The sequence below is a fragment of the Hirundo rustica genome, chromosome Z (assembly GCF_015227805.2).
Source record: "Hirundo rustica isolate bHirRus1 chromosome Z, bHirRus1.pri.v3, whole genome shotgun sequence".
Lineage (NCBI taxonomy): Eukaryota > Metazoa > Chordata > Aves > Passeriformes > Hirundinidae > Hirundo > Hirundo rustica.
Window position 1 is genome coordinate 32,796,401 of NC_053488.1, and position 16,142 is coordinate 32,812,542.

At 35.2% G+C, this 16,142-nt stretch overlaps 1 protein-coding gene across 1 annotated transcript in view; it reads left to right on the forward strand.

Moving 5' to 3' along the window:
* CCDC171 (coiled-coil domain containing 171) overlaps nt 1-16,142 on the forward strand; it is a 164,957-nt gene that overhangs the window by 8,460 nt on the left and 140,355 nt on the right. The window contains exons 4-7 of the mRNA XM_058424068.1: nt 3,249-3,381; nt 4,873-5,047; nt 7,563-7,744; nt 11,679-11,825. Of these exons, the coding sequence (XP_058280051.1) occupies nt 3,249-3,381; nt 4,873-5,047; nt 7,563-7,744; nt 11,679-11,825 (637 nt within the window). The remainder of the gene's footprint in view (nt 1-3,248; nt 3,382-4,872; nt 5,048-7,562; nt 7,745-11,678; nt 11,826-16,142) is intronic.

Here is a 16,142-nt window from a genome sequence, read left to right on the forward strand (position 1 = left end):
TGCAAATCATACATGATTTGAAACTTTCAAGGGATTTTGCCTGATTCTGTGACTTAAGCTTCCAAGAACTTTATGCTTGTGGCACTTTTACTGGCAAATGAATATGGAAGGAAGACTCTTGTAAAGTAGGTAGCATGAAGCTTTCAAAAAGTACTTTCTGCATGTGCTGATGATGCTATGAGGAATAAAGAAAATACCACAGAAATAAGGTGGGTGTTTAATAATAATTCCCATTTTATTTGAAATGTTTGTGAAAAAGTAGACAAATAAAATAGTGAAGTGGTAATAAAATAATGTTCTGTCAGGTTGGGGTTTTTTTAATGCTGATTTGGTTCTATATTAAGAACAAAAATAAGCTTTTCTCTTTATAGTTTTAAGTTCTTACTAATAATATCCTAAGTTTAGAAGCTGTGCATAAAAAGTTATTTTTAATGCATTTTTTTCCCCAGTACTTATTGTTGTGCTGTTTGTCTTCATGCTCTTATGCACATTTTTTATTTCTATAATGTCCCTAATTTGCTGTTACTTGTGGTATCATGTAACTTGTTTGTCGTGTTATTTTTTTCCCACTACTGGTCTAGCTAAGCACATAGTTAAATTTTTCCCCGAGTAAGTTTTATTATGCAGATATCTCCAGTATGCTTTCCCCTCCCTGCCCCCCCACCCCCACCCCGATAATTAATAGACGAGTTGAAAGGAAGAGCTTTATTTAAAGCTGATTGCCATAAAACCCAAAGTAATTTCCTTAAAGAATTTAAGGTGTTTCTTTTTAATTACTTTACAAGAAGTAGTTGTTCCCTTGCTTTCATTCCATGTGCTCTCCTTGCAAGAGGTTTTAAATATCATCAGACTTAAGTAAGCAGAATGACATCCCCGCTGCCCACACACTATCAAAATTACCCTTTTCTTAATCCTTGTTCTTTATGTTAGTCATTCCTAGCTTTCAGTTTGGGTCTTGTTTTTCCCCCTAAGCTGTGCTTTGTTAACCTTGGTGCCACCAGATTTTTGAGTGTCTTTAGTTGAGGCAGATACTTCTTGTATCATCTTTGAATAAAACAAGCTGCCTTTCATCTCTCTTTTCCCCAGCCACGGGAAAATAAAGGTCTGCCAAACCTAGTATGTGATGTCCACAAACAATCTTTTATACAGTTTACAGGTGCTCTTGATGCCAAATTGAATTTTGCCTTTTTTTCCTTTTATATATATTTTTATGTTCTTTACACATATATTTGTAGCTCTGTAGCCTATCATAGTATTCGTATTTTACCTACTCTCTTAGATGGAAACACAAAATAAATTCCTCAGTGGCTCCAACCTGGGGATCCAAGGTTAGATTTTTTGGGACACCAAGGTTGAAACTAGCTCTCTGAGACAAATTTTCATATGGTTTAATTCTTATTTAAATGAGGGGAATTCAAAGAAGGTTGGAATGTGAGGAAATTACCTCACCACTTACATGTCTAATGGGGATTTTGTCAACATACTAATTTGCTAAACATAAGAATTGTATATGTGTTATGCTACGTGTGCATCTTCAGTATTTTCCACCTGGCGAATTGTGCACTTAAGGATCCTTATAAAGGTAGCCTCTTTTTATCACCTGTGTCTGGTTCATGATTATAGCATGAGTGAAAAGGCATCACTTTCACTTTTCAGATTCTTCCTACTTCTTTCATGACTTAACACTGTATTTTCTTATAGCATTAACTAAGAGTTGCTTAAAATAATATGTGATTTTACTTACCTGGTTACTGACTGTTTGCTCTTTGAGACATGTTGGTTCCTCTGGGAATCAATTTATTATTTTTCATAATAAATACTGCAAGCAAATAATGTGCCAGTGGGGTTTTTTTGCAGTACATGTGGGGTTTAATGATCCTTATCTCCTATATTTAAAAAAATATAAAATATGTTAAGTATGTGGCACCCTGTGGAACAACTACTGATGACCTACAATTATTCTGATCACACAGATGAAGTCCATCTTGTTTTTAAATGAAAATATAATAGTATTCATTAAATTATAAAATATTTATAGGCTGCAGCTAAAAACCTGAATTTTCATAATTTATTGTTATTAATGTCTTTAAAGGCTACATTTAATCTAGAATACTGTTCCCCTTGTCAATGACATTTGGTTAGTCAGTTTATGTGAGAAAACCTGTATCATCAGGTAAAGGTTTTAGTTGTACAAAATGTTAATGGTGCCTGTGCTTAAATCTAGGAGGAAAGTCATAATCTTTTTTTTATTTAGAAAAACCCAGTATACTGGAATTTATTAAGCTATTCTTTCTGTAATTAATACCTAAGACTTTATGTGGTCCAAGGTAAGCTATTTTAGTATTTTCAGCTCTGCATGAAATGATACCAATATTTGTTTAATTTAATCATGTTTCTTTTTACAGTTCAATTCATATTTAGTGGCCTTGACGACTTTCACTTTTGTGTGGAGTGACTGATTATTACAGCCATTCTTACACAGTTTTAATAATTTGAAAAACAAACTTATTTCAAGTGATATGAAGACTGAGTTTCAGCTTCTGAAATACTTTGAGTTTTCCACTTTGAAGTTATAATAATTGGTTGTAAGATTATTAATCTAGTTAATTAAATATGTATTTTTATACTAATTTTTCACTCTCTACATAAAAGCTTGTTTTGATTATTTTGATATTGCTTGTGATCCTCAGAGGTGAATCCTGTTACCTGACAAGTAGCTTTTCTTTTGCCTGAAAAACTAATGGAAATAACAAAACAGACTAGACCTTTAGTTTGTATTTTATTTGTGATCAATCGTGTATCTGTAGTTTAGATGTATGTATTTTTGACAACAAATATGAAAGAGTGAGATTTGTTCCATATTTATGTGTTTGTTTTATGACAGTGATGTTTTGGAGACAGTGATCCATGGTAAAAAATGAGCCCTACTAAAGAGGCAAACAAACTTGCTGGTCATTTTAATGTATGTTATTGGTTTTTAAGTGTCCTGGAAGTTTATTGGATCAATACTAAAAATAGTGAATAATAACTAAAGGGATGGTTAAATTGACTTAGGGAAATTACAAGTACATATCTGATATAAGTTCCTGCTTCTGCATCTCTCATAGTTTGCATAATAAGCAACAGTAGGCATAGTTTCACTTCAGTGAATGTATAGAGCTTTGGACCCACAATCTGATAATTGAAATCAGGGAGCAGTAAAACTTAAAAGGAATGCTTATGATTTTTAAAACAACAATATTTTGCAGCTTACATAATGAGGAATGTGAGTTACTACAGAGGAGCAATGAATCAAAATTGGATGCTGTTTTAGGTCTGAGATGGAAACTACTTCAAGCTAAAAAAGAAAATTTGGACTTAACTATTCAACACAATCAAGAAGTAAGGACTTTTTTTTCATTTGCCTTATTTTACTCTTGGAATAAATGTTGTTTCATTGAAATAATACTCTTGCATATTGGATCAAAAGCATAGTCAGCTGAAAAATATCAAGAAAGATGTCACTGTACAGACTTCTCATACCTGTTCATAGATACTGTTAGTACCTCTGCTGTCATTGTTAATAGTTAAAGGTATGATAGGTAACTCGAGCACTTCTCAAAAGCAAAATGCAGAAGAATCTTGTGCAGGCCAAGCTCAGTGTAAAAGATGGCTTGTTTGTTTTGATCTAGATAGTTCCATGGATCCATTTTTTGCAGTCATGCCACTGTTGGTAAGCTAGTTGAAAAATAACAAAGTAACTGAAGCACAAGAGCAAGTCATTGTGGGAGAAGAAAGCATCTCTTAATTTGGGTACATACCCAGATAATAAATGTACATGGAACAACAAACTTGATTTATTTGCTGTATTTAGCCAAAACCAGATGAATGAGCACCCACATCAACAGGTCCTGGCAGACTGTGTAAAGCAGAATTGCTACCTATAGTATTAATAATACTTTTTCAGTAGCATAGTTTAAACCAAATTATCAACTGCCTGATTGGCATTAGCAACTGTGGGAAGTATGCCTAGCAGCAACATACTGAAACTGATTACAACTCAGCATCCACCTTTTCCTCTGTTTGTTAGTGAGAAAACTGATATTCAAACTAAAGAAAAGATTAATTGAGTATATTCTTAATGCTACTTCATTTCAATACTAGTTTGCTACAACAACATTAAGGAAATCCTCTGTAATGTGGGTGATTTCCCATGTATGAAGTTCTCATTGACAAGAATTTTGCTACTTTGTAGATGTTCTGAAGGAATATGTATTTTATTTTCCACTTTCTTGTGTTGAAATATCTTAAACTTGATTTCCTGAATCCAGTTTTTGGCAGCAAAGATTGTTTCTCAGCCTGTATAAGATCTGTTTTGGAAGTGTTTTCTATTCTTAGTTTGCTGTATGTTAGCATTTATGGCATCTGTTTGACTACTGAGCATTACTGGACTGAATTCTATGCTTGTATGTATATTTGTGAATTTCTAGATGTCTGATAGTCTAGTATCCCAATATGACTGTTTCTCTGAGTGTTACAAGAAAATTGTTTGGAATGTAATGTTTCTCTTGTGGCAATTTTTCCTCTGAGGTGCAGGAAGATGGCAGTAATATATGGTTAATTTGAGGCAGTATATTTTTTGAAAAATGGAGGCATATATTTAAGGTACATAAAATTAATCTAAGAAAAGAATCAGTTCACAAAAACCAGTGAAGTATCAAAATGTGCAAAAACATGCAGTTGCAAGATTGTATTTCAAGTTCAAGTTGTATAATGGCAGTTGTGAATGTGATTCCAAATATCTTTTAAAAATACTCTATAGGTGTATTTCTGTAACATATTGCACTTTTTCAAGGGAACATTGTTAGCTGTTTTGTGAAATTTATTTTCTAGGTGACCAACTATGAAAAACAGATAATCAAATTACGGTCAGAATTTGAGAGAGGAGAGGCTGTTCGACAAGGTCTGGAGTATGAATTGGCAGTTGCCAGAAAAGGTGCCCATCTTAAAATGTGTACTGCAGAAGAAGAATTAAGTGATGCAAAAAACAAACTTGTGGAACTGCAAGGTAGGTTTCAAAGAAGTAAAGATGGAGTAAAGGCTAAGTCTGTTTCATGTCGCTCTGGTAAGTTGAAAGCAGAGACTTAATTAAATTTTCTAGTTACTCCTGTTTTTCTTGAATCTGTCTTATCTTCCCATCTCTTATCCTTCTGTTCTTGAAAACTTATCAGAGTTCCCAAAACTCTTACTATATCATGGGCGGATTAGAACAAACTAGCTAAACCTCATTCTTTCCTCTTGCCCATCACATTTTGTTATTTCTTCCTTCAGTGCTGTCTGTGTATAGAATTGTAGTCATGCTGGCCATTTTTACATCTGAGTTATCCCTGTGTCCAGTAGTTCTTCCTTTTCTATTTCAGAGGGAAAAAGGAAAGAAGAAAAATGAATAGAAAAAATTAATTCCTGCTCATTTGTTTGCACTATTTCGAGCAGTTTTTTTCCAGAAGTTCTCATCATATGTTTATTTTCTTTTATCTTTTCAAATGTTTCAAGCTTTTCATTGTTCATGACTGGTTTATTTTCTTCTCACTGTTTTTGTTTCTTTTTTTATAGTAACAGTTTATAGTGTGTTGTGACAGTAGTATGTGGAAGTGAAGGTTTTTACCTTGACTTTTTATTTCCTACTGCTTTTATATTCAGAAACACAGAATTCCTTTATGCTCCTCAAGCAGAGAGATTTCTTATTCTTACAAGGAAGAGAGGTGCATTTTTAGTTACCTGAACTAATATATTTAATGTAGTTCAGGAGATGTATCTGTGAGTTTGATGAGTCGTTGATACTCAGTGAAGAGTTTGGAGTAGTCCTTGAAGATTTTAACCTTCCAAGAACTGAAACAGAGTCTGGATCTTGCAAGTACTTAAAGTAACAAGTATTTTTAAGATGTTTGGAAAGCTGAACTTTCACTCTTTTGGAGAACACATGAATAATCAAAAATCTTAGGGAGTGGAAACACATGAAAAATAACGAATCTTATGGATTGCAATCTAGAACAAGGCTTTTTTTCTTCCTTTTGGAAATTTCTCTGTGATTACAAATGAAAGATTTGAACTGCTGGTTTCTCACTTAGAGCAGTTATGTTTCTTTCCATATGTGCTGATTTCCTTGCCATGAGAGTCATGCCGTGCAGGTACCAAGAGGCAGGACTCAAGAGGGATTGGTGCTGCTGGAACCACAGCACAGTGAAACCAGTCTGCTGGGCTACCTGTCACTTTCCTGGATGGACTGGACTAACATGTGGTGAGGGGACTGGAGAATTAAAAGTGAATAGAAGAGGCTTTGTAGAAGCAAGGGATATCTTCTTAAGTGCACATGTGTGTTAGTTTCTTTCAATAGCATAGTCAATAATTAGTAGTCTGTCAGCTGACAGTGGCTGAAATTCCATTGGCTGTTTTTATGTCTGTGACAAGTGCCAAAGAATCCAAATTATAATTTTGCTGCTTAATTTTTTAGCAATTAATAATCTTCTGCTTCTTTTCCTTTGCCACTTGGAGCCTTTCTCACCTCACATGTTGCTTTGATACGACCCCAGCATTTCTCCTCAGTCAGAATGCTTCATTTGTGCCTTGTACTCTTCAGTGTTCTCTCCAGATATTTTCTGCTGTTTTTATTCAGGGTTGATTTTCTGCAATTTGACAGTCCTTTCCTATCATTATGTCCACCCGTTCTCTGTGTCATCTTAATGTGTTCTCTTAATTTCATTATTTTCTCAGTAGGAAGAAATTTCAGAAAACTAGGATGTATTTGAAATAATATCCTGTTCCAAAGTGGTGATGACTTAAATGCCAGTGCAGCTAGTTGTATTCAGTAAAATGAAAAGCCATTGTAAATTATTTTCTCCTATAAAGCTGCTTACAGGTTATGAAGGTTTCCGTGGCATTTAAGCTTTCACAGGAGAGTGTATACAGTGTTCCCTATCTCAGGTAATTTGTGGGCTGAAGATTTAGATTTCTTGAGGAGCAGTTAAGTTTCCTTGGAAAAGCTAAACCTTTGCCTGGTGACCCAACCTGCCTTAGGTTTATCTACAGTCTCTTTCATGGAACAGGTGCCTACCTTTACTGTCACTTAAACTTAGCTCAAATTTAATTGATACAGACTAATACATATATCAAAAATGACATTTAGAAATAAACTGGCAAAATGTAGATATCTGAAAACAAGTCCTCCATTCTATAAAGATGTCATTTCACAGAATCACAGAATATGCTGGTTCGGAAGGGGCCCACAAAGAGTTATCTCAGATTTTTATGCTTTTCCAAGAGAAAAAAGTGTTTTAATTTTTAAGAATCTCTCAAACTTTCCTATGTTCTTGTGAGAAAGATGCAATTGAAACATAAAATTTGCTGGTTTCTTCTTAGTTAGGATAGTGCTCTCCAGTGCTGGAGAGTCAATGTTGCAGTGTTCCTCAGGGTATCAAAATACACAGAGAAACTGATGATCATTATGTGTTTGGGTTTTTTTTTTTTTGGATATATTTTGCCATGTTGCTTCTACCTTTTTTCTTTCTCTTTTTCTGTAACAATAGTATTCAATGAAAACCTTCAGCAGAAAGTGACAGAGACTGAGAAAACGTTTCTTAATGCTCGACGGAAGTGGGAAGAAGAACAGCAAAGACTTGCAAGGGCGAAGGATGATATCAGCAGAATTTATAACGATGAATATGTATTCCTTCTTAAGGAAAGAAATGAAGTAGAAACGATTTTACTGGTATGGTGTATTAATAGTTGGAAAGTTGCATGAGATAATGGCTGGAACTTTTTTGTTGTGAAATGGGTAGTGGGTTGAGATCTTTCTGATTTAGGAAAAAATCCCCCAAGTAGCTAAGTGATGCAGGGTATTTCTGCAAAATGTAGCCTTATTAAGATACACTTGATGTGTCACAATCTTTCTTGCTTTGATGATTATGGTTAATTTTGATTGTAAATGCCTAAATCAAGTTACCAGTGCACAGTCCATTTGCGCTGTCATGCAATACTGAGTTAGTAAAATCAGGGACACCTAACACCCTCTGATTGAATTTCCCTATTACTTCCCCCAGTCTGACATTAAATAGCCTGTGTACATGAAAACAGTTCGTGTAATATAAAGACCACATACTTTCAGGAAACCTGAACAGTGTTGATGGGATTTTCAGCTGTGCATTGTATGTTATTCACTCCATACCAGATACAGAAAGTGAGCATTGTTGGAAATTCTGCGATTTGGTTAGATAAAAATCAAGTAATACTAAGAGAAGGCCTTATAATCTGTTTTAGAGCATGGGGTTTGGTTCTTTAGTTTCATCATATTTCCTGATTTATACTGATATTTATATATCCTTTGGGTGTTAAACGTGTAAAAAGTAATAAAAGTACAAACTTGTTTTTACACCGTTTTTAGAGAGTCGAGCTACTCAATATTTAGAAATACGTTTAGAAGAAATCATGTAGCGATATGGTGTGGAAGTGCTGAGTGAACATATTTAACTTTTGCCTGCTCCACAGGGACACAAACAATTACACCACTGTACTTCAATTATACTTTGTATTTTTAAATGACAAGTTACATGTGTTGTATCTTAGCTATATAAGAACACTATGAGGAAACTTACTCCTAGACACAGTTTTCTTATTAAGTTGCCAGGTAAAGCAGACGAAGAGTGATGCTTTGGCTCTGTGTTCTGGCTAAGAGTAGACTTGAGTTAAGTTGAGGATGGTTTGGAATGGACTTGTCTCTTGTATGTAGTGTTTAGAAGTATTTATTCAGTGTGTTTAATACTGTATGAATAAAGAATGGTGTTCTATACTCTTAGAAGTAATGTTTATCCTCAGATCAAAAGGAGCAGAGAGTTCCTTGGGTCATTGTGTTCTCTGTTAATGTACGTTGATTCAGGAAAGGAAGGTGATTTGTAGAAGCAGGGGTTTGGTTGAAAGAGTGTACTAAAGGTACATAATTGTTGGCTCCTAAAGTAAATGTGATTCACTACTAGGTGTCAATTGCTAGTGTGCTTTGAATAGTAAAATTTTCAAATTTAGTTCAACTGCAAATAGTTCAATTTTCTGCTTTGTTTTTGTAGTGTTCCCTTGCCCGCTACCATAGTTATAGTTGCATATAAAATTCTGTTAAATAAAAAATATATGCATAAATTTTAAATCTGGACTTTACTATCTTAGTTGTTGTTTGAAAGCTTAACTGATTTACTTTGCAGATAGATATCAGATTGGTCTAGGTTTGTAAACTAAAACTTCAAATATGTCCCAGTCTTTTGTGTTGTGTATTTATTTTAAATAAGTTATAGTTATTTTGAGTTATGAGATGAAAGCTAAATAAAGTGGTCTTAATATGTACATAGAAGCAAGAGTCTAAGCATGTATGCTGAATCTTCGGTTCCAAACCGGTCCTTTGTGAACAACAGGTCTGAACTTAGCTATGAAAATGCTGATGAAATAGAAATTAAGTCGGTTCAATCTACTAAAATGTGTCTTTATCATATGCAGTAAAAGCAATCCTGTCTGATTTGTAACAGAGAAAGGTTTTTATTATTCTGTATTGAGTGTGCTTAGCCTAGTGTTTGGAGTTCAATAGTAAGTGCAATAGCATCATCTTGTGGTGAGTTAGAGTATAGTATTCCTTCACAGAAGCACTCAGTTTTTCCTTAGATGATTTGAGAAACTGTATTATTTATACACACTTTAAACCAACCAACCAGCCATGTTTTTGATAAACAAATATGTATAGTGAGTGTGTATATGATATGTAGATACACATGTATATATTTATAAAGGCATTTTCATTTTCATGGTGAAGTATGTTTCTTTCTGAACCTTCCAAGTGCAGGAAACTGCTGGAACAGTCTGACACAGTCATACCATGTCTGAAAGTTCGGAGACTTCAAAATTCTTCAAAATTCATGTTGACTTGTCTAACAAGCTTGATGTATTATTCATGGCAGTTTTTGTCTGCTAGTGTTAACTACATTTCCAGCATAAAATATTTTGAAGTCTTGATGTAGTATTTTTTCAAGAAACTGTATTATTTATTTCATGTGCACTTTTCACAGCTCATTTCTGTTAATATGTGGAAGATAAATCTTTAGGGAAGTATTTCTATATCTTTCCAATATGGAGAAGATGAGAGTAGTTGTAAATTTGAATAAAAGTAATTTTTTTTTGCATGATGATGGGAAGAAAACTCTTCATTTTCTTGGTATTGCGGGCAAAATTAGAGGATTACGTTTAATTTAATCCATATCCAGGTAGACTGTTTTTGCAATATTTTGATTTACTAAGGTTCCTGTTTTTCAATTCACGTTTCACAGGCATGCTCCTTGTTACCATTTCAGAGAATGCCAAAAAATTGTGTCATAGTGTCTCCACATGAAGAAGGACAAAATGAAATAAATTTTTCAGTTACTAGTTGGTAATAATGGAGTGGCACTAGGTGTTAATGAGAGAGTCATGAATCCTTTACTGTCATGTTTACGTGGTCAAAACTTTCTACCTTCAGTCATGACAAACTTCTAAAATTTGTTTTAAACTTTGGAAAAGACTCATATTTCTTTGATCTTTGTGTATAAACATGGTTCTCTCAAATTTCAAACTTCTGGAAAAGATATTCTTTATGAATAATTAATTTTCTTTTCCTTCTCCTCCCTGCTCTGCAGATGCCTCATGATTAGTAATTTTCAGAAACAAGATTGTGTAATGTAAGAGTAATAGCAGGATTTGTAGACCAGGTTTATTTTCACAAAATGTCTCTTGCCACGATAAACGATAGGAATAAATGAACAGGAGGACTTACGGTAATATTTCTGTGTTTTGCACAGAAAGTAATTGACTCTCCAAAGGTCCTCCACCTAAGTCACTGGATTTGTAATGTTTCTGGTGCTAGTTATGGAAAAGCTTACTCCTGTCCACTAGATGAAAGCTATTCTTTCTTGATGCTTCTGGAATCTCCAGCTTAAACATGAACTAGGCTATTGGGGGCTCATTATTTGGCTACTTTCCTCTGTGTCTGGTGTGCCATGAATGAATATTTTGTAGTAGTGACTCCACAGAGTTGCTGAGTCCCATAGTGTTAGTAATTACACCAACTTGTAGCTTGGTTCAACTTCCAAAAGGAGAAATTGTGGTGGGGAACAGCTTAATTATTTTTCTTTCAAAGAACTTCATAGATCATGTAGCTATTTTTTAAAATTCAGTTTCTAGACAGAAAAGTCCTCAGAATAGTAGAAATTAAGAATATTTAATCTATGGGAGTAATTTTCAACAAATGCCTGGTTATTTGATTTGAAATTTTAACAGTTAAAATAATAACAAAGTAAAGCTTTTGTCTATGTATCATTTCAGCAAGTGCGTGTCACTGTTTCCCTCTCCAACACTGCCAGATTGGAAGAGCAGCCTTGTGCTTCTTTAGAGAAAGATTTCCTGTGGAGAATTGGCTCTGATTTTAGTATTACTGCAGAAGGTCATGTTTGTAGTGGGTTGTGAGTCAGTACATATTATCTGGTGGTGAATGAAGAACATGTCTGTTGCTGGGTAAATGGTTGACATGTGCCAATGTATTAGATTTTAATAACCTGTTCTGATGCAGTCTTTCCTCTTTTGATCCCTCTACTTTATCTTAGTAAAAGTAACTCTTAATGCCTTATTTTTTTTCCTAGGAGCTGAATAATGAACTGCAAAATATACGCAAGAAATTGAGAGATGTGGAGGTAGAACACAGTGGCTGCAATGAGGTGCTGAGATGCCAGGCCAATGAACTTAAATGCAGCACTGAACGAGAGAAGAAACTTAAAAAGGAGCTTGAAGTAAGGCTTTTTGACTATTGCTATTAGTCTCAACAAGCACTGACACTGAGCAATTTCATTTTTGAGGGATGGAACCTTCCACTTGGGCTGGAATTCCGTGTACTTGATGAACAAAATATTGAACATCTGTTTTGCAGAAAATGTTGAACAGGTGAATGCCACTTTTATTGTGAGTCTGGCTTGAGCCTTGTTTAAACAGCAGATAGGAGAAGGTTTATCTAAGTGTGAAAACAAGGCTAACTTTACTTTAGAAAATCTAGAGTCTTAATTTGTCTATCTTCTTATATTTTTGTTTTATTGGAATTCTGATGGACAATCTGCTGAAGCTGCAAAAAACACAGATGTACTAGGTGAGGGAGTAGAAGATGGAAAGATCACAATGGTCATACAGCAGCCCCTTCCTGTCTGGAATTAGTTACTGCAGGTTCAGTCTTCCTCTCTGTTGAGTGACAGCCATAGTTGAGAAGTCTCGTCTTTGGGAATAATGTCTTGTAAATATGCTCTTTACACTAAATAGCTAGTTTCCTCCTAAGATTCAATGTTTTATTTGTTCACTGATAGGCTTTGTAGTTGTTATGTTTTCTGTTCGTACAGTCTGGACCAAGATTTTCTTGGTAGAACATTAGTTGTTGCAGAAAAGCATAGTGAATGCACAGTTCTTTATCCTGATACATGTTTTCTACCAAAGGCGGCTTTAAATATTTTCTGCAATGGATTTAAAAGAACTGTCATTTCTTAAATATTGTGAAAACTTAAAGGAACAAGTGACATAGTTTTCAGCTGTGGGTTTTTTCTGTTGTTTTTCTCTTACAGGCTAAAGAAATGTTTTAAGTGTAGATTTTTAGGTAGTTAGAGTCCTGCATTAAAGATGAAGCACAAAAGAAAATTCCTACAGGGAAGATCAAAGCTCATCAACTAAAAACACTGACTTATTGACCAACAAGGTAGACCTTTATACCCTCAAAGAATTCTACAGGAAATCTATTGTCATGTATTTTGAGCTGCACTTATTGGCCTCAGTGGATTTGCCTTCAGTTGGAAAGTGTTGCATACTGTGAAGTTCCAATAGCCCTTTTAAAAAACACCAAGTTTTGCTTCCCAGTACTTGAGTAAGGACTCTTCTTGTGACTTCATGGCTTTTTGTATACTAACAAAGAAGTCATGAGCTGAAAGGAGGAGAAGCAAGGAGCAGATAATTTATCTTTTAAAATATTTTGTTTGAATATACCCACCATCTGTAACTGAAAAGAAAGGACGCAGTTCCTTGAAAATGTACAATTGCTATACCCTAATGATGGTCTTATCAGGGAAATGCTAAAAAGGCTAAAATGCTAAAAATATTTTTTTTGCTTCTGAATTTTTGTTTAACTATTTTCTGAATATCTTAATAATGCAAGAAAGCATTCAATCTACAGAAAAATTAGTCTCATTGATAAGGATAGCTATTTAAGCAGTGATTAAGGAAAAGTATGTGATGAAACCTCTTGCATTTGAAAGTTAAACAAAATTAACACAAGTATCTGAATCAAAAAAACCAAACTAGGATAAACTTCAATACGTATCCTGTTGGCAGCTTGTATCTCACTGTACCATGTTAAAAGTAAATTTCATATGTGTAATTATCTGAAAGGGCACACAATAACCTTGTAGATGGTGATTCTCCCACTTCCCTGGGAAGCCTCCGTCTATGCTTTGCAACCCCTGCCATGAGAAATTTTTTCTCATATCCAATCTAAACTTCCACTGGTACAAGTTGAGACCATTTCCTCTCATTCTGTCACTTGTTACCTGTGGAAAGCGACTGACCCTGACCTGGCTATAGCCTCCTTTTAGGCAGTTGTGGAGAGTGATAAGGTCACCCCTGAGCCTCCTTTTCTTCAGGCTAAACAATCCCAGCTCTCTCAGCTACTCCTCACAGGACTTGTGCTCCAGACCCTTCACCAGTTTTGTTGCTCTTCTCTGGACATGCCCCCAGCACTTTGATGTTATTCCTGAATTGAGAGCCGCAGAATTGAACACAGGATTGGAGGTGTGGCTTCACCAGTGCTGGGTACAGGGGGACAATTACTGCTCTGGTCCTGCTGGCCACACTGTAGCTGGTACAGGCCAGGATGCCACTGACCTTCTTGGCCATCTGGGCGCAGCTGGCTCATGTTCAGCAATTGTCACCAGCACACCTAGGTCCTCTTCTGCTGCCCCACTTTTCACCCAGCCTGTGGCACTGCCTTGGGTTCTTGTGGCCAAAGTGCAGGACCCAGCACCTGACCTTGTTGAATGTCATGGCTCTGATTTTGGCCCATCTCTCCAGCCATTCCAGCTCCTTCTGCAGAGCTTTCCTACCCTCCAGCAGTTAAACACTTCTGCCCAGCTTGGTGTCATCTGCAAATGTGGGTGCATCCAATCCCCTCATCCAGATCACTAGTAAAGTTAGTAAACAAGACTAGCCCCAGTACTGAGCCCTGGGGAGCCTCACCGCAGCCAGCTGGATGTACCTGCATTCCCACCACTCTCTGGGTGTGGCCATCCAGCTAGTTCTTTACCTAGGAAACAGTGTACCCATTTACACCATAAGCAGCAAATTTATCCAGGGATACGCTGTGGGAAATGGTGTCAAAGCCTTCATTGAAGACTAGATGTATAACATCCACAACTTCCTTCATCCACTAAATGCATCATGATATCAGTATCCAAGCTGAATTTCCATTCAGATATAGAAGCCTTAAAATAGCACACCCCAGACAGAATAGTCTACATTTTTTCATGAAATAGATCTGTATTTTTTAATCTCTCTTTATAGAATTTTTAGACTATAGATTGAAGTTGATGGATATAGGATGCAGATCTTCAGTTTCCATGCTGCGTACCTCATGTTAATAATAATTTGGTTAGCAAATGTGTACTTAAGTTCTTGATGAAGAGAAGAAAGTTCGTAAGGTGATTGCTTGAGAATTAGTGTAATTCTACTTAAATTCAATCTTAAAATATTTTATTATGTGCTGCTTCTTGAAAAGCAATGGAAATAAACATTTCTGGAGTTCACAAATATGTTCTTTTCCTACCCTCTGCTGGACATAAGGAAGAAACCCATGGGAAAATACTTGGGTTTTGGTAATGGAAAGAAATGTTAAATTTAAATTTTTTTTCTTTTAGTACAATGACACTTCTATGAAGAATTTTATCCAGCAGACTGTTATAAAGAAAAGAATGTGCAAAAAATCTGCCTTCCCCCAATTTTGGTGTGTGGGGTTGTTGTTTTGTTGGTTTTTTTTTTTTTTTTTTTCCTTCAAGGTCTGGTTTTATCCTTCAGTGATTACTCTAATCATGGTCAAAAAAAGGGAAGTTTTAGTTTCCAGAGTTAGAAATAAAGAGAAAGAATAATGGTAAGTGTCTGTGGACTTTTCAGTTGAAAGAAAGCTGTTGCTGCACTGTCTAACGTGCTAGCTTTCCAGTTTGCAGTGATACCAATGTGTTGCATAGATTTGGAGTGCTTCTGAAGTAGAAAACACACTGAACCGGAAAAATTGAAATTGAGAACCTCAGGTATTATTCTGTCACTTTAGCCTGAGAATCAGTAGCTAAATAAAGTATTGATCTATTGCTATTGAACTCACCAAGATAATACTATTATAATCAATTTTCCAGAACAATTTTATGATAATAAATTTTTAATTTTATGATAATCTGTTTTCCAGAGCAAGTGTCTTTTATTTTAGCCTTTAGCTCAATTGCTAGTAAGATTCTTGGGAAATACTTGAAAAAGACAAGAAAACTTTTGTATAAAAATAATGTTTCTTTTGATGTATCGAGCCAAAAATATGAGTGGGAAAGTGGTTTTGCAATGAGAATGTGGACTGTACCACAAGAAAAAAAATAATTTGTTCATAAATTTCAAACTCTTTGCCTTGTTCCTATAAATGTAATGATTTTCTGGTTTTTTTGGGGGGTGGGTTTTTTGGTGGTGTTTTTTGTTTGTTTGGGGGTTTTGTGTGGGGTGGTTTTTTTGTGGGTGTTTTTGGGTTTTTTGTGTTTTTTTGTGGGGTTTTTTTGGGTTTTGTTTTGTTTGGGGTTTTATGGTTTGTTTTGTTTTGTTTTGTTTTTTGTTTGTTTGTTTTTAATGTGTTTGAAGCTGCCAACTCTAGGTAAGCTGAAGGTCAAAGTCCCTCAAAATTTTTACGTCTTTCTTATGAGTCCTGGAAAATGTTCCATAACTTGGTCTATTTAATTTCTGAGAATGAGTATATTGTCTTATTTCTGAGACTTCTAGTTTCCATTTAAATGCTATTCCCTTAGCTTTCACATTGCTTTTTCTACTTCCCT